General features: G+C 47.1%; 1 protein-coding gene across 3 annotated transcripts in view; it reads left to right on the forward strand.

The window, feature by feature from the left end:
* Positions 1-22,387, forward strand: part of kmt2a (lysine (K)-specific methyltransferase 2A) — a gene marked incomplete at its 5' end in the record, with an annotated part of 59,583 nt that overhangs the window by 5,241 nt on the left and 31,955 nt on the right. For 2 of the 3 annotated variants that reach the window (XM_080771394.1, XM_080771396.1), the window contains 10 exons: positions 8,561-8,633; positions 9,093-12,544; positions 12,990-13,167; positions 13,353-13,581; positions 14,783-15,465; positions 15,744-15,820; positions 16,753-17,001; positions 18,313-18,459; positions 20,709-20,807; positions 21,590-21,710. In XM_080771394.1, the coding sequence (XP_080627520.1) occupies positions 8,561-8,633; positions 9,093-12,544; positions 12,990-13,167; positions 13,353-13,581; positions 14,783-15,465; positions 15,744-15,820; positions 16,753-17,001; positions 18,313-18,459; positions 20,709-20,807; positions 21,590-21,710 (5,308 nt within the window). The remainder of the gene's footprint in view (positions 1-8,560; positions 8,634-9,092; positions 12,545-12,989; positions 13,168-13,352; positions 13,582-14,782; positions 15,466-15,743; positions 15,821-16,752; positions 17,002-18,312; positions 18,460-20,708; positions 20,808-21,589; positions 21,711-22,387) is intronic. The other variant, XM_080771395.1, reaches the window with a different exon arrangement.

Genomic DNA, 22,387 nt, shown 5'->3' on the forward strand with positions numbered 1-22,387 from the left:
GTCAGACAAGGACCTTCATTAGGACATTTGAAGTCAAATGAGTATATAATAGAGTATATTTTACACCTAAACCAATTAACTGTCTTTTTCTGCTCAAGATTCAAAACGGTGATTTTAATCAGATAGGGACGTTGAACTTTTATCACCTCTAGTGCTGTGTCCTCCTCGACAAGCTGTACATGTCTTGTCATTGACCACCACCAGAGTAATTCCTGGAATTCTTCTGTGGCCTCTTGGAAGGAATGTGTCATTCAGTAGGGCATATAGTAAGCACATGAGCTCATTGCCAATTGAAATTCCAGGAAGGGATGAGGCACTGTGTCCATATAGTAAATCATGAGAGGAGGGCTTCCTAGAATGTGTCTAGGAAGTGTTTGTCTAGGCAGGGGGGAGGAATGGCTGCTTACATGAGTGGATAACTACTCCTTGTTGGTGTTTTGTTATATCCACTTTCTTATTGAGTGCTTGAATGATCCCCTCGTGCTTTTTAACCACATGAACCCCAATCTGAGAATCCCATCGACAAATAAAGGAAAAACAGAGACTACCGGTACATGAACCCTACTGTCCCTACTCCCTACTATGGACATGTCTTAGTAGGCGAACATTCACCGAAATGTGGTGAACATTTGACGAAAACAGCAAATGAACAAGCTCAAGCGGGAAGAGAAAATGCTGCATTGCACGTCTTTTCTCACAGAACGTAGCCACTCGATAAACTTATCTCCAAATCAACCATGCTCATTTTCTTCTCCTCACCTGTCAAAGAGCCATTGAATAAAAGTTGTCAAGCTTAGTGGCTGGTTACAGGATCCACTGGATACGGTCCTTAGAAATGAAGTAGTTGTAAGAAAGTGAAATGTGTTTTTGAGAAAGCGTTATCATTTTCAGAAAGCGAGAAGAAAAGAATGGGGGGACATGCATGTCCCATATGGGACAGGGGGAGTAAAGAGAAACATCTTGGAAGCAATATGGTCTATGACTATGAAGTATATAGGGTTGGTTAATATCAAAAACATGGCTACATCGATAAAGTTCTCTCTGCAGCAGGTTTATTTCAGGAAGAGTGGAGGATTACATCAGAGCTGTCTGAGCGTTGTGTCTCTATTTGTAATTACAGGGAACGCTGAGTCTCTCTAGACATATGGATTCACTGGATGTTTGAAATGAATTAAGTCCTCTTCTACAGTATCAACTATCCCAGGGGCTCGGAGTTAATGATCAGTTACTCCACTTGAAGTGGTAGAGAACTGTGTGGGGCTGCGTGCGTGCATGCGTGCGTGCGTGAGGCACGTGTGTGAATGCATGTAGACTTTTTTTGTAGGTCTGTGTCTTCGTTCAATGCTTGAGTGTGTGTGGGAGGTATTGGCAAGTATAGCTATAGGTGGAGTTGATTCAGCTGATTCCTTCCCCACCGTTTTGGACTGAGTGATGGTTAGCAAGGAAGTCCCCTTTGAGGTCTGCAGCCTGTGTGTCTGTCACGTTAGCGTTCTAATGCCACCCACGCTTCTTCACAGTGATGCAGAACGGAACACCTCAAACCAATTCTGCATCCTTTTGATGCTAGCTTGGGACAGGCCCCACACAGCAGCAGATAATACTGTCGTTTCCACAATGACTCAGATTGGTCTCACTTGCTCAGGTTTTCGGCACGTCTCATGCACCGATCAACTGGGCAAAGCTTCAGTTTTATTTAGTTATGTGCTTTCTAAATGAATAGCAGATCTAGCTGCTACTTAAGGCGTGCAACACCATACAAGCAAGTAAATCAGGGTTCTAAGTATACTGTAAGTCACAGTGCCGTATAGCAGAAAGGAACAACAATAGATGCTCATACAGTATGAGCATCTATTGTTTTCTTTCTACTGCGGCACAAATTGTGTCATACTATACACAATTTGACTGGTCTCTGCAATTAATATCCTGATTTTTAACCACTTTCAACCTGACGCCCTATTTTGGGCATGACATTAACCATTATTATATGGTCGTTTTGAGGAAGCAATCCGATTGGTTGAAACAACTTCTAGCCGTTGAAATAATCACGCTATTTCACCGGCTAATCAAAACAAACTATTCAGCCGTTCTTTTCTCTCAGCGCAGCAGACTCATGGCTAGGCTAGCTAGTTTCTTGGGACATTTGTGGTCGTAGTGACTACATCTGTCATTGAAAAATTAAACTCTTAGTTTTAAGGGTAACTGTTGTATAATTGCAATATTTCACTCAAGGGTGTTCTTTAACGTCATTAATGCACGCCTGCAGGGCGAGTTCCGAAAGGTATCGCAGAAGTGAAGAACACCCCCACTCGTGTAATATTGCTTAATTAGGCAAAACAAGCTTGCGATGGGTTAATTGTGAGCATGCATATCAGCTATTTCTCTTGAACTTTTTTTCTATCCAAAAGTTATTTTACTTTTGTATTTCTTTCCCTATACGTTAAATATTCTCAAATAGAAAGTTTAATCAAATCAGCATTTGTCATTTATTTGAAAAGTTTGCACTTGATATCGGTCTAAACTTCTAAAGTAACATCGGTGGTCTGTAGGCTCACATCACCGATGTGACCTATAGTCCTAGAGTAGACTCTAGGAATCTAGCTCTAGGAACAACACCCAGGCTTAGCTACAGTTTGATCCCATATGTCATGTGGCGGGCACACAACGGTTAACATCCTCCAGGTCTACTACAACTACACCAGCGTTTGTTTACTTCTTGCAGTTGCTTACCCAGCAGCCTGCTGCCTGCCTGGCCTACTATTGAGCTCATAGTGAGCTTTGTGTTTCACACGCTCTGTGCTCGGCAGCCAGTGGGCGGGGAGGGAAGGATTGCGTGTGTTTCAGCGCATGGCTACATTAGGAGTGTGTGGGAGGCCTGTTTAGATGGGGATTTAGCTAGCTTCTGTGCGAGCGTGTTCAAACCCAAGCCTCCTTTCATCCTTAGTGCTCCCAGGGGATGCTATAGTAGCTCCAGCTCCCTCTGTTGCTGATGCGAGCATGTGGTCAAGATGCTACTTGCTTGTCTCTTCCTCTCTCTCTCCCTCTCTCTCGCTCCTGTCCTCCTCACCCCTCCTCCTCCTGCTGCTGCTCTCTTCCTTCGCACACAATCTCTTGCTATAGCGAGCCCCTCCCCCACATTCTGCTGTATGTTTGCTTGTTTACATCTTTCGCTGTGCAGTTTCACGCACAGGGGGTGTGTTTGTGTGTCACACTAGAAAAGGGTGTGTGTGTGTGTGTGTGCGCGTAGCTGACGCAGAAAGGGGGAGGTGCGTCTGTCTCTGCATGTACTGTATGTGCCTGCCTCGGGCGTGTTGGTATGACTCCAATGCGTGACTGCGTGCACGCTCGTGTGTGTGTGTGTGTGTGTGTGTGTGTGTGTGTGTGTGTGCGCATGTGCGTGTGCGTGTGTGCGTTCATGCGTGCGTGTCATGATGTCATTGAGCACTGCGAGTCATAAGTGTCCATTGGCACTCCACAACAACACCTAGCAGCAGAACTGGTGGAGAGGAGAGGAACAGAGGAGAGGACAGGAGGAGAGCATAGAAACGGGGGAGAGAAATGGAGGAGAGGATGCTGTGAGAGGGAGAGGGAGGGAGAGAGAGAGAGGTCAACTTTACACTGCAGTGAAGTATTATTGAGAAACATTTTAACCTGGCATCCCTATTTCTTCGTCTACTCAGTCTCAGACTTTTGGGAGCACCGCAGACTGCTCGATTCAGTATTTTAGATATTTGATCAGAGTCATCAGACACCCCCCTCACTATACAAACCCATTGTAACTTCAGTTCAAACTCTATTTTAACCATGTTAGATTAATCGAAAACTCCCGTCCTTGGTTCTGCTGACTCATACTGCCCTCCTAGTCCTAATACGTGAGGGGGCATGTTTTTTCGATTACTTTTTTCATTCTTTTTTGCATTTCTTTTTAAAATCTTCCCCCCAAAATATTAGAAATTTATAGAAAAGGTAATTGGAAAAAACTAGGAGGATAGTGTGTTTCCTATGAATCTATCATGGTTAGAATGGAGATTCTGATAAAATGTATATCAAATATCTAAATACTGAATTAAGCAACTTAAAAACTGTCCAGAGGTGTTCCTGAGTAGATGATAAAAAAAAAGTAAGTGTTTTTTATTTAAGTGGTTAACTCCCCTTTTGCCTAATTTAGCATAGTAGAGAGACTGGTAAACTCAAAGCTGAGAGACACAGGGATGGACATGCAACGCATCATGTCATTGAACCTGGGACGTTTTGACTATGTGGTCTAGGGACACTGACTGTACGCCCGGGCACCTTCCGGGCAAGCCCCCACATTTACATTTTACACAGCGGCAAAGTTAACCCCAGTTTATCACAGGATGACATTTCATAATCCCCTCAACACTCCGGGAGGTTGCCATCAGTTGTGTGTGAGAGAGTGTAATGTACACACACAGTATACACACTTGTATGCGCACGTGTTTGTCTATAATATGTATACGTGTGTGCGTGTACGTGTGCATTTGTTTGTGTGTGCGCCGTGCATGCGGTCGCACTTGTGTGAAAGAGCTCTTGGATAGCAGCTGCTCTACAAACTGGGCCGAAGAAGACATCTCGACTGCAGCGCCACATACTGCTATAAATACACATGATGAAAGACATAGGCCACCTCCTCTCTCAAACACACACACATGCACAATACATATAGTACATGCGTGTGCGCACACAAACTCACACACGTGCGCTATGCTCGACTGACACAAAAGATTGGCAGAGGATCTTTGACATTGTCTCTGTCGGGTGGAAAACTTGATTAAAAAAAAAAAAAAAGCAAAAGTAACAGATCTACAAGACTGTTGTCATGTCTTACTGTATATAACTATTCCAAAGCTCCCTCAGGTACATTTTTAAACAAATTTCAGCAATGGGATCATACATTTATTTTGGTGGGTAGATCTCTTTGAGCTGGTCATTTTGACAGTGGCTCTCTGTGACCCCTGCTACAGTATATTACAATAATATTATTGTGTGGGTGTCACAAAATCCCAAGTCGAATTTGGGAACCACTGGTCAACCTACGGACATGTGATCGAATGCTTCAGTTTGCTGCACTTGCCTTCACTGCTCTGACCTCCTGAGTGCAGCCAGGCACAGGGGTGACGGTGTGTCACTGCTCTGACCTCCTGAGTGCAGCCAGGCACAGGGTGACGGTGTGCTCTGACCTCCTGAGTGCAGCCAGGCACAGGGGTGACGGTGTGCTCTGACCTCCTGAGTGCAGCCAGGCACAGGGGTGACGGTGTGCTCTGACCTCCTGAGTGCAGCCAGGCACAGGGGTGACGGTGTGCTCTGACCTCCTGAGTGCAGCCAGGCACAGGGTGACGGTGTGCTCTGACCTCCTGAGTGCAGCCAGGCACAGGGTGACGGTGTGCTCTGACCTCCTGAGTGCAGCCAGGCACAGGGGTGACGGTGTGCGTTTGTTTGATGGCGAGACGGCGGCTCTCCCTCACTCAGTTGTCTCACACTCAGGTTGTAAGTAGGGTTGGGAATCGACCTATCCTTTGGGATTGTAACGATTCCCACATAACTAATTTAATTTAACGGTTCCCATTAACCATTCCTATAGGAGTATAGGGGGTTCCAAATGAGTGTGTAAAATAAATGAAGGGTCCTTTAACTCCATTTGGTTCGATTTGTACACTCGTAGTTATGATGATCCTTGAAATGTAAAAGTTAATAAACTATCGGTATTGTAATTGTATAGCAGACGTGAGTGAGGTCTACATACCAGCTCTGACAGTGTGATAAAACCGGGTTACAGAAACGGTTCCAAATGTGATGGAACCGATCTCGGCAGTTCCTCAACGTTTCCTCCGATTCCGGATCCCAACCCTAGTTGTAATAAGGAAAAGTTCTAGTTGATACAGCAGTCCTGCCCCAGCCCAGCAGCCTCATGGGCTCATTCAGGTTGACGTTGACTATGTGCACACGGTGATTACTGGAGCTAACAAACAAAACAAGATTAAATCTGATCTCATCTAGGCCGAACTGTCAAAAGGTTTTTTTCTATTGAAGTGCTGCTGCTCAGTCCTGGACTTAATCTTTGTTTGGTTAAGCTGCTTCAAGCGAGTGAGAAAGCAAAATGGACAGTGTCAGTCTTCCTTCTTATCCCTGTAGAAGTTCAGACAGAGCAGCCCCATCATAGTTCTCTGCACCTGCCTCTCTGCCAGTCAGCAGCACATGGTGGCCTGAGTGGATAAAGATCTGGGCTGTTTTGTCATATAGCGCGGCTCTCTTTGCTGCCATGACTACCTGACTGTGTGGCAACTAATAGTTTCACACTGGTGTTGTGCACAGAAAGGCTCACGTGTCACAGTGTGCGGCTCAACCAAGTATAACTCATGCTTTAGAGCAGTGTTCTCAAACGTTTGGAACATTATTCTGCAAGTCTAGTCTCTGTGTTTGATTTACTAGAAATTCTTCATGCACAGTTCTTCTAGTTCTTCTAGTTCTGCAGTTTTTGTACATGTACTAAGGACATGTACTTTCCTGGGTGCCTTGCATAGACCAGATGCTCCTATAGTAGGACCTGTGTTCGATTCCGACCTGTATAGACTAGTCTCTTGGTTATCTCTCTCTCTGACATATATCTGAAATACAGCATATAAATGCCAAAAATGTATACTTTAAAAGAACAACAAAAAAGGAAAGGTACACTACTTTCCTGATCATTAAGTTATATTGTCCTTTATTGATCCCCATGGATAAATCAGTGCCTTGCCTGAGGCTCTGACAGGAGTATGTATCTAACATGCATATCTTTAGGTGTGAGCCCACATGAACACGGAACAAACTCCTCACAGAGTTAGAACCCAGGACCTTAATGCTCTGCTAACCACTGAGCCTTCTCATTATGGACAACCACATTAGCATATCATGAACCAGGGTTTTTGTACCAATTCCTTGTGTGAGTTTCATAATGAAAATGACTGTTGTAACGGTCGCAACGGCCTCATTCCCGAAAACAAGAGAAGCATAGAGTCCCTACAGTGGATCAGCAAAGCAAATGTCAGATGAAGTGCATCATTATTGTCAAGAAGCTGTGGTCCTCATCTGAGTCATTCGATTTGCTAGCTCTGTTTGGAACCTCACTCTACAGTCTTAGCTCTGAGAAGAGGTTCTGTGTCAGGATATTATTGCACAGGGGTTGTCCAAAAACAGTGGCGAAAACCCTTTTCGTAGTATTGTTTCCAAAAAGTAAAGGTATTTCTGCCTAGCTACAGATAAACTTAGGACATCGACAGGCACGTAATCGTGGGTGAAACAACCGCAATACAAAGTTTATGAAATCAGCCAGTACCATGTTTTCCCAATGCAATCTTACGGAAGCAGTACTGCGTATGCGGACAGGGGTTGACTGGCCACAGGCTGACTAAATATGCAATTTAAGCCTGATTTAAGCAGTTGTTTCGCCCCTGTCTAAAAATGTTACGTGCCTGTCCTTTATCATCTGTAGCTAGCCAGAAATATCTTTTTTTAAACAAACAATACTGCGAAAATGGTTATTCACCACTGTTTTTGGACGGCTCAACTCCCGTTATACCGATGCAGGGATATCCTGAGCTAAATGCGTAGAGTGAGGTTCCAAACGGAGCTATCGATTTGCAAGAGATGACAAAAGTTGTAACGATTTGTGTTATGAGTGACTCAAAGTTGTAACGATTTGTGTTGTGACTCACAGTTGTAACGATTTGTGTTGTAACTCACAGTGAGGGGTGCCAGCTAGTTTTCATTTTCATTTGACAAAAACTTACTAAAGTCAAATACCACATATTGTAAATAAGTAAGTAAGTAAGCCTTGCTGAGCCATGTGTCTCTCCTGTTTCTGTAGCATGAGGCAGCTTTATGTACAAAGTACACCCCCTGGACATGACACTAGATTTATCACAGGGACCCAAATCCAACCCTTGATGCTGAGTGCCAAGCAGGGAGTCTTTGGGACGGGTCCCAACAGTCCCATTTTGTTATAGTCTTGACTAGTCTAGGAATATATGCTTTATATTCCTAATTCTAGTCCCACTCCCACATCATGTTAGGTTCCTTTCCATAATCATGTTCTCCACAAGGTACATGTCACATACTATAACCAGGGCTGGACTGGGACAATAATTGCATTCATTAAATTCAATTAATGTAATACCTTGAACAACAACAGCCCATTTATGATGTGGAAAAGCGGCTCACCTAACGTTATTTTCATCCCCAGTGCTCATCACATTTCATTTCAGCATCATTAATTCATTAACAAGCTTAACAGACTCTCAACGAAGCCTCTCTTTACACAGCTGATATAGTCCAAGGTTATCACAGCTTGCCTGTCAAATCCTGTCAAAAAAGTAGTCGCAGTTTTATTGCTCGTCAACGTTTCAATCTTATTCGATCTTCAGCTTTTTCAGCATCACCAGTGTGCAGACTCCATTCTTCTTTTTTTATATCTATGCTTGTCTTGCACCTAGGCCACGGATGTGCGTGCACTACCTTCTTCAAAATCATTTTCAGACCCTTTTCTCTTTTCTGTACTTTGCAGGATGAAGTATTTACAGGATTTGGACCAATCACTGAGCACAAAAGAATACAGAGCCCGACAAGGACCTCTGCAGGTGAACTTTCTTATACATCTCACTTGTCACACTAATCACAGAAGGAAAACCTTTACTATCTTTTTGTTTACAATGCAGAGATGAGACTGATAGTAGCATGCAACATTAAGGCTGTGTGGAAAATGAAAGGCACTCTTATAAAAACCCCAAAGCGTTCGTTCAACTGGGGATAAATTCAGGTTCTCACTGCAGCAATAATGAAAAAGTTAAAACTAAATTCCACAAACCAGATGCTGTGTATTTTTAATATCGGACTCGGGTCTAAATGGGCTAAACAAGTACAAAAGCAATATTATTCCCAAATTATAGTCATGAAAGCAATGATGTTAACGTTTGAAAACGTGCATGACATGCAGTATTAGTGTTAGCAGCTTTGGTTTGATATCAACCAGTATTTTACCTTTTCATTAAATATTTTGACAGAATTTGACTGACTGTGTTGTGTGTGGTTCCGGTCAGGTCCCCACATACAGGAGAAGAAGCCCCGTGGCCGCCCCCCGCGGACCCTGACTGCCCAGAAAGCCACTGCAGGTGTCCTTCCTCCCTCCTCCCCCGCCTCCCCCTCCCAGGGGAACCTAGAGGTCGCCGAGCGGCCGGCCGAAAAAGTCAAACGACTGCCTGGGAGACCGCCCGGTTCCGGCGAGAAGAGGAGAGGTCGCCCCCCGGCCTCGAGCAGCCAGAGGGCCTGGCAAGTGGGCAACCATGCGGCGGGGGAGGACAGCAGGCATCCGGCGCCCGAGAGCGGCATGGACACCGAGGAGGAGAGGGACAGGAAGGGCGCCAAGAGGACGTCGTCGGGCTCCGCTCAGCAGCAGGACGCTGAGGCCAAGCCTGCCAAAGGCGGGCGGGGGGATTCCAAAGTTACCAAGTTGAAACGGCTGAGGGAAGTCAAACTCAGCCCTCTCAAGTCACGCCTCAAAGCCTTGCCCGGTGTGCCCCGACGCAGACGTGGCCGACCGCCGTCTGCCGAACGGCTCAAAGCGGAGGCGGCCGCTATGGCGGCCGCTGCCCAGCTGTCCGCCTCTTGTGAGTCTGGGGATGGGAAACACAAGGCCTTCAGGGTCAGAGGAGACAGAGACACAGACCCACATGCTTCCCAGCAACCCAAGCTTAGGGACGTGGACGGCTCTGACCTCCAGGACTCGTCCAGTCCACCCGCCTCCCCGTCCCCTTCCAAGCTAAACAGGCCACTGGGTCTGCGGCAGAGCCCCCGCCACGTAAAACCTGCCAGGATGGTCCCCCCTGCCAAACGCACTGACGCCGCCATCGCTAAGCAGCTGCTACAGCGTGCAAAGAAGGGAGCCCAGAAGAAGAAGCTCCTGGAGAAGGAAGCAGTGGCCATCGGGGGTCCAGGCGGCGCAGGAGGCATAGAGGTGGGCAACAGGAGGAGGAGGCGGACCCAGCTGAAGAGCATCAGGCAGTTCATCATGCCTGTGGTCAGCACCGTCTCCCTGCGCATCATCAAAACCCCCAAGCGCTTCATTGAAGACGAGGGCAGCTTCGGGGTCCCGCCGCCCCACATGAAGATGGCTCGCATAGAGTCTGCACCTTCATCTATCCCCGTGCCAGCCCAGTCCGCCTCCTCCGCCTCTCCCTCACCTGCCCTGGCGTCCTCCACAGCCTCCACTACCACCATAGGGGCCGCTGCTCCTGTGGACTCCAATCCTCCTCCTAAGCCACCGGCTCCCAGCCCCAGCGCACCCTCTGCACCGGCGGCCAGCCTGCTCAACAACAGCACCAATAACGCTGCCAACAGCGCCACCAATGGGCGATTCAGCAGCAGCGCGGCCTCCTGCGGTTCCAGTGCCCTCTCGCAGCACTCCTCGCAGCTCTCATCCGCCGAGTCCTCCAGATCCAGCAGCCCGAGCCTGGACGACTCCTCGTGCGACTCCCAGGCGTCGGAGGGCACCCAGGCCCTGTCGGAGCCGGAGGACCACTCGCCTTCCTCCCCGGGAGAGAGAGAGGCTAATCTGTTGCACGACTCGCGTCCGCCCTCTCCTCCGTCGGAGCCTGAACCGGAGCACGTGGTGTTGGTGGAGAGGGGCAGACGGGGGCGGAGAGGCCAGAGTGTGTCGAGGGGAAGTCTGGGCCAGAGAGGACGAGGCGCGCTGACCACAGCGTCCAAGAAGCCCATCATCAGCCCGGCCACGGGGGTGCTGATGTCCTCCTCCGCCCTCGGAGGCACTCAGCAAGCGTCTTCCACGGCCTCGTCCTCTTCCTCTCCCCCGCCTCCCCCTCTCCTCAGCCCTCCGCAACCCCCCCAGTCGGCTTCCACCAGCGCAGCTCCGATCAGTGAGCACCACTCGCAGTCGCCTTGGATTATGCCTCACCCCATCACCCCCTTCCTCTCCGGGCCCTCCGTGCATTCCAGCTTGCAGGACAAGAGGAGCCGTTCCATCCTGAGGGAGCCCACCTTCCGCTGGACGTCCCTGTCCCGCGCCGAGCATCAGTGCTTTTCCAACGCTAAATATGCCAAGGAAGGCCTTATTCGCAAGCCTATATTTGACAACTTCCGTCCTCCCCCCCTCACAGCTGAAGACGTGGGGTTGATGCCCCAAGGTGCCAGCGGGGCGGGGGGAGCCGCTCCCGGTGCGTTTCCAGCTCCAGGCAGTGGAGCAGGGTCAGGCGCCCGCCTGTTCTCCCCTCTGCACCACCACCACCACCAGCACCCCGCCTCGGCCCGGTTCGAGTCGCCGATACAGAAGCGCAGCCCACTGCTGCGTGCCCCGCGCTTCACGCCCAGCGAGGCCCACTCCCGGATCTTCGAGTCCGTCACCCTGCATTCGTCGTCCGGGAGCAGCCCCGGCTCACTCTCCCCTCTCCAGTCGTCCTCCGGCTCTGGCAGGGCATCCTCCCGGTACGGGAAGGGGGGGCGGTCCATGGGCACCCATGGGCGCCATCCGCGGTCGCCCTCGCACTCCATGACGAGGCGCAGTAGCCAACCGGGAAGCCAGATGTCTGTGGGGAAAGGCTCCTCTGAACTGTCCGTGTTGACGGCCTCCGTCTCGAGCAGCAACTCCAGCACCTTACCCGGGGTGTCAGCCAGTCCGCTCGCCACTAGTGCCTTAATCCCTGCATCTTTCAGCACCTTCTCTACTGGCCCGCCGGACCTGGCCTCACACGGGACTCCTGACAGCAGGAGAGCAGCAGCCAGCAACACGGCGTCTCCTTCCACATCCACATCCTCCTCCACCTCCCAGCTCTTTCCCCTCTTCCCCTCCGGCTCCCAGGAGACGGGGCGGGGCGCCGGGAAAGGCGGCAGGGAGAGAGGCGTGTCCGCCGCCGCCCAGGAATCTGCACCCAAGGAGAAGGAGAGGGACTCTGAGAAAAGCCGAGAGAGGGAGAAAGAGAATAAGAGAGAAGGGAGGAAGGAGTGGGAGAAGAGGGGGAAGGCTTCCACGCCGGACACCTCTCCCAACGCAGCCTCCGGCCTCTTTGCCGTGGATGGAAGGGACGTGGACGACCATCCGGTGCCCCTCGCTCCCCCGAAAAAGACTCCTGGGAGAAAGAAGCAGACGCCGGTCGACTCCATTTCTGAAGCTCCTCCTCCCCCTCCTCCTCCCCCCGCCGACAGGGGCGGGCCGCACTCCGCCATTCCCCTCTCTTTCGCCAAGGGCCGCCTGCAGAAGAAGTGCAGACCCTCGGAAAAGGGAGCGGAGGTGGAGGACGGAGAGAAGGAGAGAGAGAAACCAAGTGCCCCCCAGCAGAGCCAGCAGCAGCAGGGCCTTCCTGCCGGGCAGCCCTGCAGGCAGCAGCCCCCCGCCCACTCTCTGGGCTCCATGCTGGCCCATGCCGAGAAGCAGCCGGTGACAGACAAGCGCGTCGTGGGCCTGCTGAAGAAGGCCAAAGCCCAGCTGTTCAAGATAGAGAAGAGCAAGTCGCTGAAGTCTCCGGACCAGCCTAAAGTCCAGGTTCACTTCTGTTTTACAACATATTATTAAAACTATGTTCCGGTCCTTAGACCTTCATGAGGACAAACATGATTATCCTGAATTATGAAGGTCTAAGGACCGAAGTCCTAGACCTAGAGTCCTAGACAGTGGACATCTGTCCTTTTTTCAATGTCGAACATATTATGAAAAATCTCTAATGTAGGGGTCCTTGAGGGGGTTCCTGGGCATCCCCAGCCAAATGTGTTAAAACCCATTAAAATGATTTGGCCAACGTTTGACCAGTTTTTATAGTATACTTTGTTGATTACTTTTGATACACTAATGGTCTTAAAAACATATTAAAAAGGCCTTGAAAGTCTTTAAATTGTCACTTCACTGTCATCTGGGACCCCCAAAATAATCACCCACAGTTTGAGAACCACTGGTCTAATGCACCTGTTGACCTTGTTGTTTCTGTGAGCAGGGTCAGGAGAGTGACTCATCAGAGACATCGGTTCGTGGTCCACGCATCAAGCATGTGTGTCGGCGCGCCGCTGTGGCCCTGGGCCGCAACCGGGCAGTGTTCCCCGATGACATGCCCACACTCAGTGCCTTGCCCTGGGAGGAGAGAGAGAAGATCCTGTCTTCCATGGGGAACGATGGTGAGTAGTTCTCCAGTCTTACACCCACCAGGTTTGACCGTTACTGTGTCATCTTTCCTTTGTAAAAGCAAAGAAATGCAACAATAAGGCTGCATGCTTCTGATCAGTACAGGCTGCTGTTGTGACTATATTGATGTACACATCACAGAACTGTTCTGAGATGAGTCTTCTGCTTCCTTTTGCAGACAAATCATCAGTGGCGGGTTCTGAGGAGGCGGAGCCCCAGTCCCCTCCCCTAAAGCCCCGGGAGACTCGGAATAAGACCCTCCAGGAAGTCCCTCCCAAGAAGGGCCGCCGCTCGCGGCGCTGCGGCCAGTGTTCAGGTTGCCAGGTTCCAGAGGACTGCGGGGTCTGCACCAACTGTCTGGACAAGCCCAAGTTTGGGGGACGTAACATCAAGAAGCAGTGCTGCAAGTCAGTACTTCCTTCAGAGCTTTATTTGCACTGTATAGCACTCTTCCTTCAGAGCTTTATTTGCAAAGTGCTATCACTTTGTAACAAAGTTACAAAGCACTTCACACGGCATGAAGATAAAAGTGTTTTAGATATAAAACAGAATAAAAGCATACAAGTGTGTGATAAAGAAAAATAATCAATTATTATTGTAGTGTGTACCTTAAACAATAAAAGTGCATACATCCAACCTGAGGCTAGTTTCCCCAGTTTTGAGCTTCATCTTTTCGAAATAAGTTTGTCTTCTCCAGATCTACGTATGTTCACTGGTTTATCGCCCCGCCAAAATACAATTAGCACTTTATCAATTTCGGAGGCTTTCTATCAGGAATCATGGAAAATGCTGTCATATGGCATAACTGTCTCGTTAAATGTTGTTTTCCCCATCCCCATCATATACATTACTACCTCAATTCCCTGTCATGTAAATACATTTGGTCCTCTCTTTCGCTCCCTGAGCCGTGGTTAAAACACTCAACCTGTGCTCTCAGGCGCACTGAGAGGAAATGGCAAGTCTTTGTATTCACTTTCAAACATGTTTTATCGAAAATGTTGACTATCTCAGGTCAATACAGAATTATACTGTCCCAGATCCAGCCACATCCAACCGCCCTGTATATTTCTCCCAGTTTTAACCCATATCTCTCTCCTCACTCTACACTTGCGAACCACAAATTGCCCCTCAGACAACATCCCCTCCCGGCTCCTTTTTGAGGTTTCTGGTGTGGTCGGTTCTACTACTGATTAATACATGTCTCACCTCAGGATGTCCCTGCTGCATTCAAACACACAGTTGTACACCCACTGTGCTGCCAATGTCTCTGCTAAAGAATGATATATTTTTTATTTTAATCTCATCTGTGCTCATCCAATGTTTGTTCTCTATAAATAAAGTTTGATTTGAATTGATTAAAAGAGAACACAAAAACATACAGATAGTAAAAGAACTTAAGAAGTGTGTATATAGAAGTTATTTTAAAGAACACAGAACCGGACTTGAGGAGGTCATTCCAAAGCCTTTTATCTTCAGTCTAGTTTTAAAAACGGCCAAAAGGGCTCTGTCTGAGGATTTCAGTCTCCTGCTTATAGGTCTGTGATGTAGGAAGTGTCTAATTATAGTTTTACTGAATGATTTTGTATGACTTTTAACATTAATTTTCAGGGTCCGCAAGTGTCAGAACCTGCAGTGGATGCCCTCTAAGATGATCCTTCAGAAGCAGGGCAAAGGCAAGAAGGACAAGAAGAAGAACAAGGTGTCTGATAAGAAGGAGGGCCTTCATCTGGTCAAGATCCCTGGCTCCGAGCCCGCCGTGAAATCTGCCCCTGCGGTTCTAGTGAAGGAGGAGGCTCCCCGCAAGAAGAGCGAAACACCCCCTCCCCCAAAGCTCGGAGAGGAGAAGTCGAGATCATCTCAGCAGTCCTCTCCGGCCCTTACGCCCTCCCTTTCCCCAAAAGATGACCTTACACAGACCCACAGTGTAGTGCCAGTCCAGGCCCAGTCTTCAGCCTCGACACTGGACCCCAAACAGCCCTCTGCCCTTAGTGGTGTGAGCAGGAAGGGACACAAGCCCCAGCAGCCTGTACCTCCTGCGTCCTCTTCCTCCTCCTCTTCTTCCTCTTCGTCCTCTTCGGGCTCCTCGTCTTCTGCGTCCTCCTCTTCCTCCAACTCCTCTTCGGCCCAGAACTCCCCTGCCCCAGCTACACAGACTCAGCAGCCTCCGCAGCAGCATCAGCAACAGACGCCGCCGGCTGGTCAGCCACCTCCCAAAAGAGACGCCATTCCACCATGTGACCCCAAAAAGAAGCCTCAGCCGCAACTGTCGCAACAGCAGGGTCAGGTCACAGGTACGTGCATCTGTTCTGATTACAGGCTAATAATGCCTAACTTATACTCTGTCACACCGTGGTGTCGCTTGCCAAAACGTTTTTTTTTTGGCAAGCGACACTGTCCTTTGACGCGAGTAAGTGAATTGAGCTGTATTTAACCACATGAACCCTAGCGTCCTTATTCTGAAGTGAGCATCTAACGTTTAAGTGGTTAAGTGGCCATGCGTGTATTATTTACACACTTATGGTCATTGCAAGTTATACTGTATCTTTATGTATCCCTTTTGATTTCCCAGCACTTGAATTGAAACAGCAGAAGAAGCTTACTCCACGCTCTCTTCCACCAACTCCTAAACAGAGACCAAAAGACAAGGTAAGAACTCTTTTAACTCACGATGATTACTGTCTGTTGACATGATAGTAAATTTAGTAAGCCTTGGGTGGGAACCAACGCTTCTCGAGCCATGGGGCCCAGAGGGCAGGAGCCCATCTCCTGTTTCCGTAGCGTGAGGCAGCTTGATGTACAAGTACACCCCCTGGACATGATGTACAAGTACACCCCCTGGACATGATGTGCAAGTACTCCCTGGACATGATGTACAAGTACACCCTCCGGATATGACGCTAGTAATGTCACAGGGACTTACCCCAAATCCAACTCTGGATGCTGAGTGCCACACAGAGTGTTCCAGGGGGGAACTCTAGACACAGACCACTGAACTGGTGTTGACATGTAGACAGAGCCATTATCATTTATGATAGCTGGTTATTTATGACCCAGATAACCCTTACCTACATGGTGACATGCTGAAACATGCCTGGCAAATAATAAGACGCCTTTTAAAAACATTTATATGACCGGGCGGGAGCTGTCCGATTCACAAGCGGCCTCTCTGACCTCCTGAGCCACTGCCGCCCCATCAATATAGTGCAGTAGTTCTCAAACGTTTTCGTGCCAAGGACCCCCAGATTTATATATATATTTGGCTGCGGCCACCATCTGAAAATGTTTTGTGCCAGGGACCCTCAGAAGAGAATAGTGATATTAAAAATGATTAGCTGTGAGCTTGTCTGCTATTTTTAAATAGCCAACGTATAAATGGATAAAGTGGTAAAAATCATTGTGATGCTGTATTAACACATTTGTTGGGGGTCCTCCTGAACATAAAACAGCATTGTCCACAATGCACAAACAAACTCCCTGGTGTTCTTCCAGTCCGTCATGTTGGATGTTCACGCTGCGTTCAAACTGTGACTCATCTCTTTGCATTTCCTCTACTTCCATCTGTCCACTTTTTTTTTAAGCAGGAGAAGCCGCTGGCCACTAAAACCCCTGGCAGCAGTACTTTAAACTGGCTGAGCACTCCCTCGACTGGGGGCCAGCAGGCCAAGCCCAGAGCGCCCTGCGACGGAGTGCATCGTATCCGAGTGGATTTCAAGAGGGACCATGACGTGGAGAAGGTGTGGGAAGCAGGCGGCCTCAGCCTGCTCACATCCGTGCCTGTCACACCCAGGGTGCTGTGCTTCCTGTGTGCCAGCAGCGGAAACGTGGAGGTGAGAACAACAACAAGCACACAGAATCAGAGGAAGAGTAGCAAGGCCACACAAGTCATTCCTTGTTCTCTGTTCTCTTTCTGTCAATCGACATGAACAATGAGAATAGATTTGTATAATGTACTAAATTGATTAGCCACTTTAACCCATTTAGACCTGAGTTAAAAACATTCACTCTGAAAGAAGTACATTTGAGCCACATTTTTACGATTTTTCAAAATAGCAGAACTACAAGCTTGTGGCGCGCTATGAGCTTGTAGATCTGCTATTTTTCAATAGCTAAATTATAACATAATGTTTAAAACACCAAAAGGGGTTCCCACCCAAAATGGAGTTAAAGGTAAGGTAAGTGATATTTATTTGTTAAAGTTTGTGACCTATTGTTTTAGGTTTTCTGAGCTCAATTGCACCCAAAAAACCTGAACTTTTAACATTCTGTAGATTTTCTGTTGTCTGGGGTTTTCTGGCTCAAACAAGTGCTCAGATCTTCCTGCTGACTTCAGCAAATCCCATATATGACATAGGAATCTGCCAGCAGATGTCACTGTTTTCACTATTTTGCCTGTTTTCATTGCAGCTCAAAAGGCTTCACAAAAAATCCCAAAACCACAGAACATCCACTGAATGTTCAAAGTTCAGGTTTTTTGGGTGTAATTGAGGTCATAAAACCTTAAAGGGGAGTTTCGCACAAGCTGTTTTCTTACCGTATATGAATCCATTCGTCATAAAAAAACCCCCAAAAAAACATGCCGAGTGTTTCATAAGGAATTAGCGGATTTACCGTCCATGTGGGTCAAACGCTAGAACTCAATCGCGCAATTGGTTTTAGTTTTTAGTTTACATCTGATCTAGATGATGTGACAGGTTAGTCCATGAAGTGTTGTTGCTGCACTCTCCTTTTTATTGTTTTGCTTTTTGAAACATATCGAAAAAGAATGACACTATTAACTGTCTATTTATCCTACTGCATTCAAAACTGTTGAAACCCTAGTGGTGATTTTTCTGTGGTGTTGGTTTTGTACACGCTCACTATGAGCTTTTGTCCTTTCTCTTCCTCTCAATTTATAGAATACTATAAATTGAGGAATGAATATTAAGTGAAGCCTGGGTAAACAAACTGCCCATCTGCATTGACACTAAATGCTTTCAAGCCACGTGCTAACCCCTCAAGTTCCCATTTAACCAGACAATTAGCGTTAAGCACTCCAGAGATCTATGGTAATGTAGTTACGTGTACACTGAGCTCTCGTAAAAAAACCAACAACCTAATTGTCTCTTTTTCCCCCCTCCTTCCTCCTCTGTCTTCTCCAGTTTGTCTTCTGCCAGGTGTGCTGCGAGCCATTCCATCTCTTCTGCTTGGGGGAGACTGAGCGCCCCCTTCGGGAACAGTGGGAGAACTGGTGCTGCCGACGATGCCGCTTCTGCCAGGCATGCGGGCGCCAGCACCAGAAAACTAAAGTAAGTACCACCACTGCTTCGTACTTAAAGGACCATTTTCAACCTTGTCTTCATATAATTGGTCCTTGCTCATTATAATATGGCACAGTTTTTTTTGTCTACTGGACCCTTTTCCACCTAAAAAACTTTGAACCAGTGCCGTTCAAGATTCTTGGAACAATGGTGCTTTCTAGTGAATCGGCCGTGAACCGGCCTGTGTTTCCAACAGATGTAACCGGAGCTATTTTGCTCCGGTTCAGTTGGTGGGGCTAATGTAGCTAAATACCAAAAGTTGAAAAGAAGAATGATACGTCATACACACGAGTGTCACTTTCCTTGCATGTGCAGATCATATCATATCATATGGCTCTGTGGTGTTCATCGTTAAGCATTGAACTTCCAATCCCAGTACCTTGGTAGTTGGTAACACTGTGGGATCGAATGCCCCTCCCGCTTTTTTAATCTAAAATGCGTGGCAAATTATTTCGTTAGGTTTAGGGATAGTTTTTGTCAACCCCCAGCGAGGCGGACCACTCGGCCCACTTGGTGAGAACAGCAAGTAGTGACAGCTCCCAGTTTACACAATGGTTTTGGTTGGATCATTTCATTTTTGCTTAACTTATGGTTTTTCATGCTTATAAAGCTATTTGGGTTTAATTAAGATGGCGGATCGTTTGGATTACCTATGAGCGTCCATGCTGTTATTGCACATGTCATTGTTTGTTTTGGGAGAATGTTTCCCCAGAATAGTTATGCTGCATTATAAAGTACAGTACAGTACAGTACCTTACCCGTTGTGAGATATTTGCCCCCCTCTTGTGGCCGTGGGGGGTACTGCGCCCGGGCGCATTGCCCATCTTGTGGTGATGTAAAAACAATATTTGTACAGTAAATATGACAGTTGCGTCTGTAAAAAGTAGCCTAGCCGGTTTCTGGGAGCGTGCAGGGTTTTTTTGGCATGGAGAGATGTGTGCTAATAGTGTGGCTCGGTCGGAGATAGACCACAGACGGATAAACGGGGGTAAACGGCTGTTTTTATTCACTAATAAATGCATTATTAATCATTAATGTGTCAAATCGAAAAAAGGGCTCTGTTAAGACATCCATATTCATATGGTCAATGCCTGTGTGAAAAGTGGGAGTGATTCGTGCAGTCAATGATGAGATAACGCGCTGTCAGTGACATTCAGACAGACAGACATTCAGACATTCGCTGAATTATAGTATGATGATGATGATGATGATAAAGTCATTTTCAATCTGTCCTAAAGGGAATCGGATATTCTCACAAATTCTCCTTGTGACATTCTGTATCTTAAGGGGGAAAGATTTACATATTTACGTACAGACGTTATGAGACATAATAATAATAATAATATTTATTGTCCCGAATGATATTCATCTCCACAGTCTGTTCAATCAATCACTCACATGAGGTCCCCAGTGTATACAGAACCATCCTATCGGTGGGGCAGTTTGTTTAATGCCACGATGGCTGAGGGAACAAAACCTACTGAAACAGACCTTTTTCCATGGCAATTGGTTCTGTATCTTTGTCCAGGCAAGAGGTTAAAAAAGCGATACAGGGGATGATCAGTGTCACTTGATATTGAAAGTGCTAGCCATATGAAGTCCGAGAAGCCGAGAATCTTAGAAGCAATGCGGGTAATACTGAAAAGTTTGTTTCTGTTGGGCATGGACAGTATGGTAAAATTAAGTTGCTGTAAATTCGCATGTTTGACTCATTTACAATATGTGGAGCCATAAAGACTTGCTTTATTTCTCATGTGTTGAGTTTAATTGTTAACATAAAATGTAAGGACGGATCGTTAGTGGCAAAGACTACTGGGTTGTCTTCATAGATCATAACTTCTATTGATTTGTTCCCCACTCTCTGGAACACGAGAGTAGACGCAGTCAAATCTGTGAAACAAATCCTTACTTTCACACATTCAGTGGACAGGAAATGATGATTAATTTCCTAACACATACTTGAGAGAAGTCTAGCATGAACCGCGTTTGAACTGCTTATTCGTAGCTCATACTTTTTTAGCTTTTCTGACAAACATAAAATGTCCATTGCCTTGGCTGCCACATGACGTCATGTCTGAAAGCCAGACGTAAAAATATCAGTTTAGATAACACGGGGAAGCTGTCAGAACCTTCCCTAAAACATCTGGGACAACGAGGACAGCATCTATGTGAACTAATGTGACTTTTAAAATGATCTTAACCTTTAACCTCACACCTTCATTGTCTCTTCCCTGTAGCAGCAGCTGCTAGAGTGTGATAAGTGCCGTAACAGCTATCATCCAGAGTGCCTGGGTCCCAACCATCCCACCAGACCCACCAAGAAGAAGAGAGTCTGGGTATGGATGCCTCCTCCTCTGTTCCACAACCTTCTTCCATTCACCACACATAGTTCTCACAGGACGCTAGCCTAAAGCAATGGTTCTCAAACGGTTTCATGTCAAGCACCCCCAAAATTATATGTATTTGGTTGCGGACCCCCCCATTTTATGCCAAGGGCCTCCAGAAGCAAAGATTTTTGTTAGAAATGTTCGTTTTAAACGATGTTGAAATCTGGTAGCATCATCACACACTACAGGATACTCTTATGATATTATCTCATCAGATTATCTTAAACATGCACAGACTACGCCATTTTAAAACAATGAGGCATCTCACACACATTCTGACCGAATGCAGCACCATGTCATCACATACGGAAGCTGCAGCAGTAGCTCACTGGCAGATGGTAAACAATGAATGGAGCCGGTTTATTTGCAGTGGTGACAAACGGTTGTTATAAATTATGTCTGAGAAGACACGTTTATAGACTGTGTTCTTCCCACGTATCTACAAGCCTCAGCTGTCCCAACACACCACAGGTTGTTTGGAGCGGTCTCCGTGTCTGCAGTTCACTCATTCACTTCACGTCTGTGTGCTTGTAGTCTGTCGCGACTTGTCAGGGTGGGGGTCCCCTGTTCAAAACAATTAGATTAATTTGGGGGGGGCTCTCTGTCAGTTTGAGAACCCTTGTTATAGATTGTCACCTTCACACCAGTGTCACTTTGTACATACAGCTGTCTGCAAAGTGTCACAGTTGCTGACATTTATTTTGTCTGCTGTGTTCTTACACACTGCCCAGGTCTGCACCAAGTGTGTGCGATGTAAGAGTTGCGGAGCCACCAAACCAGGGAAGTCCTGGGACGCCCAGTGGTCACATGACTTCTCCATGTGTCATGACTGTGCCAAACTCTTTGCTAAAGGTGAGCGCTCAACATCTGTCATGACTGTGCTTTGATTGATTGATTGATTGATTGAAGTATGTATTAACAGTTTGCATAATTACAGAAGGTGTACTCTGCAAGCCAAAGAGTACACCTTCATGATGTCACTGATCCCAAGTTATAGACCTCCATGTCTAGCTAAACAGAACGGGGGGACTTTTTATTATTTCCACACAACTCTAAGGTATATTAATGACACAGTTCAGTGTTGAAAATTAGTGGTATTCCCCTTTAACTTGGAAAAGGATCAGCATACTTAACTTGGGAAAAGGATCAGCATACTTAAAGCACTTGTAAGCAGCACCCACTACTAGCTGTAGCGCTATGCACACCTCGTTGTGAAAAGTACTTTGCAAATACAATTATCATCAGTAGTTGTTGTTGAAATGTTCATTGTTAATCTGAAAACTCACCTCTTCAGATTCCACCTTAGCCTGTAGCACTTGCCGTAGCACTTGCCCTAGCCTTGACGACCATGCAGTCTTATGCAAAGGTTAAATGTTATTTAGATAGCATGTTATTTAGACAGATGCCAAGTTCATTTGTTGAACTATAGTTTGTATAGTTTCAATTATACAGAATATGTTTTGAACTTTTGATATTATAGAGCCCCGAAGTCTGACGTCACTTTCAGTAGAGGGCGTCAGTCCCCAGGT

Source organism: Protomyctophum bolini, assembly GCF_963924005.1.
Source record: "Protomyctophum bolini genome assembly, chromosome: 9".
Lineage (NCBI taxonomy): Eukaryota > Metazoa > Chordata > Actinopteri > Myctophiformes > Myctophidae > Protomyctophum > Protomyctophum bolini.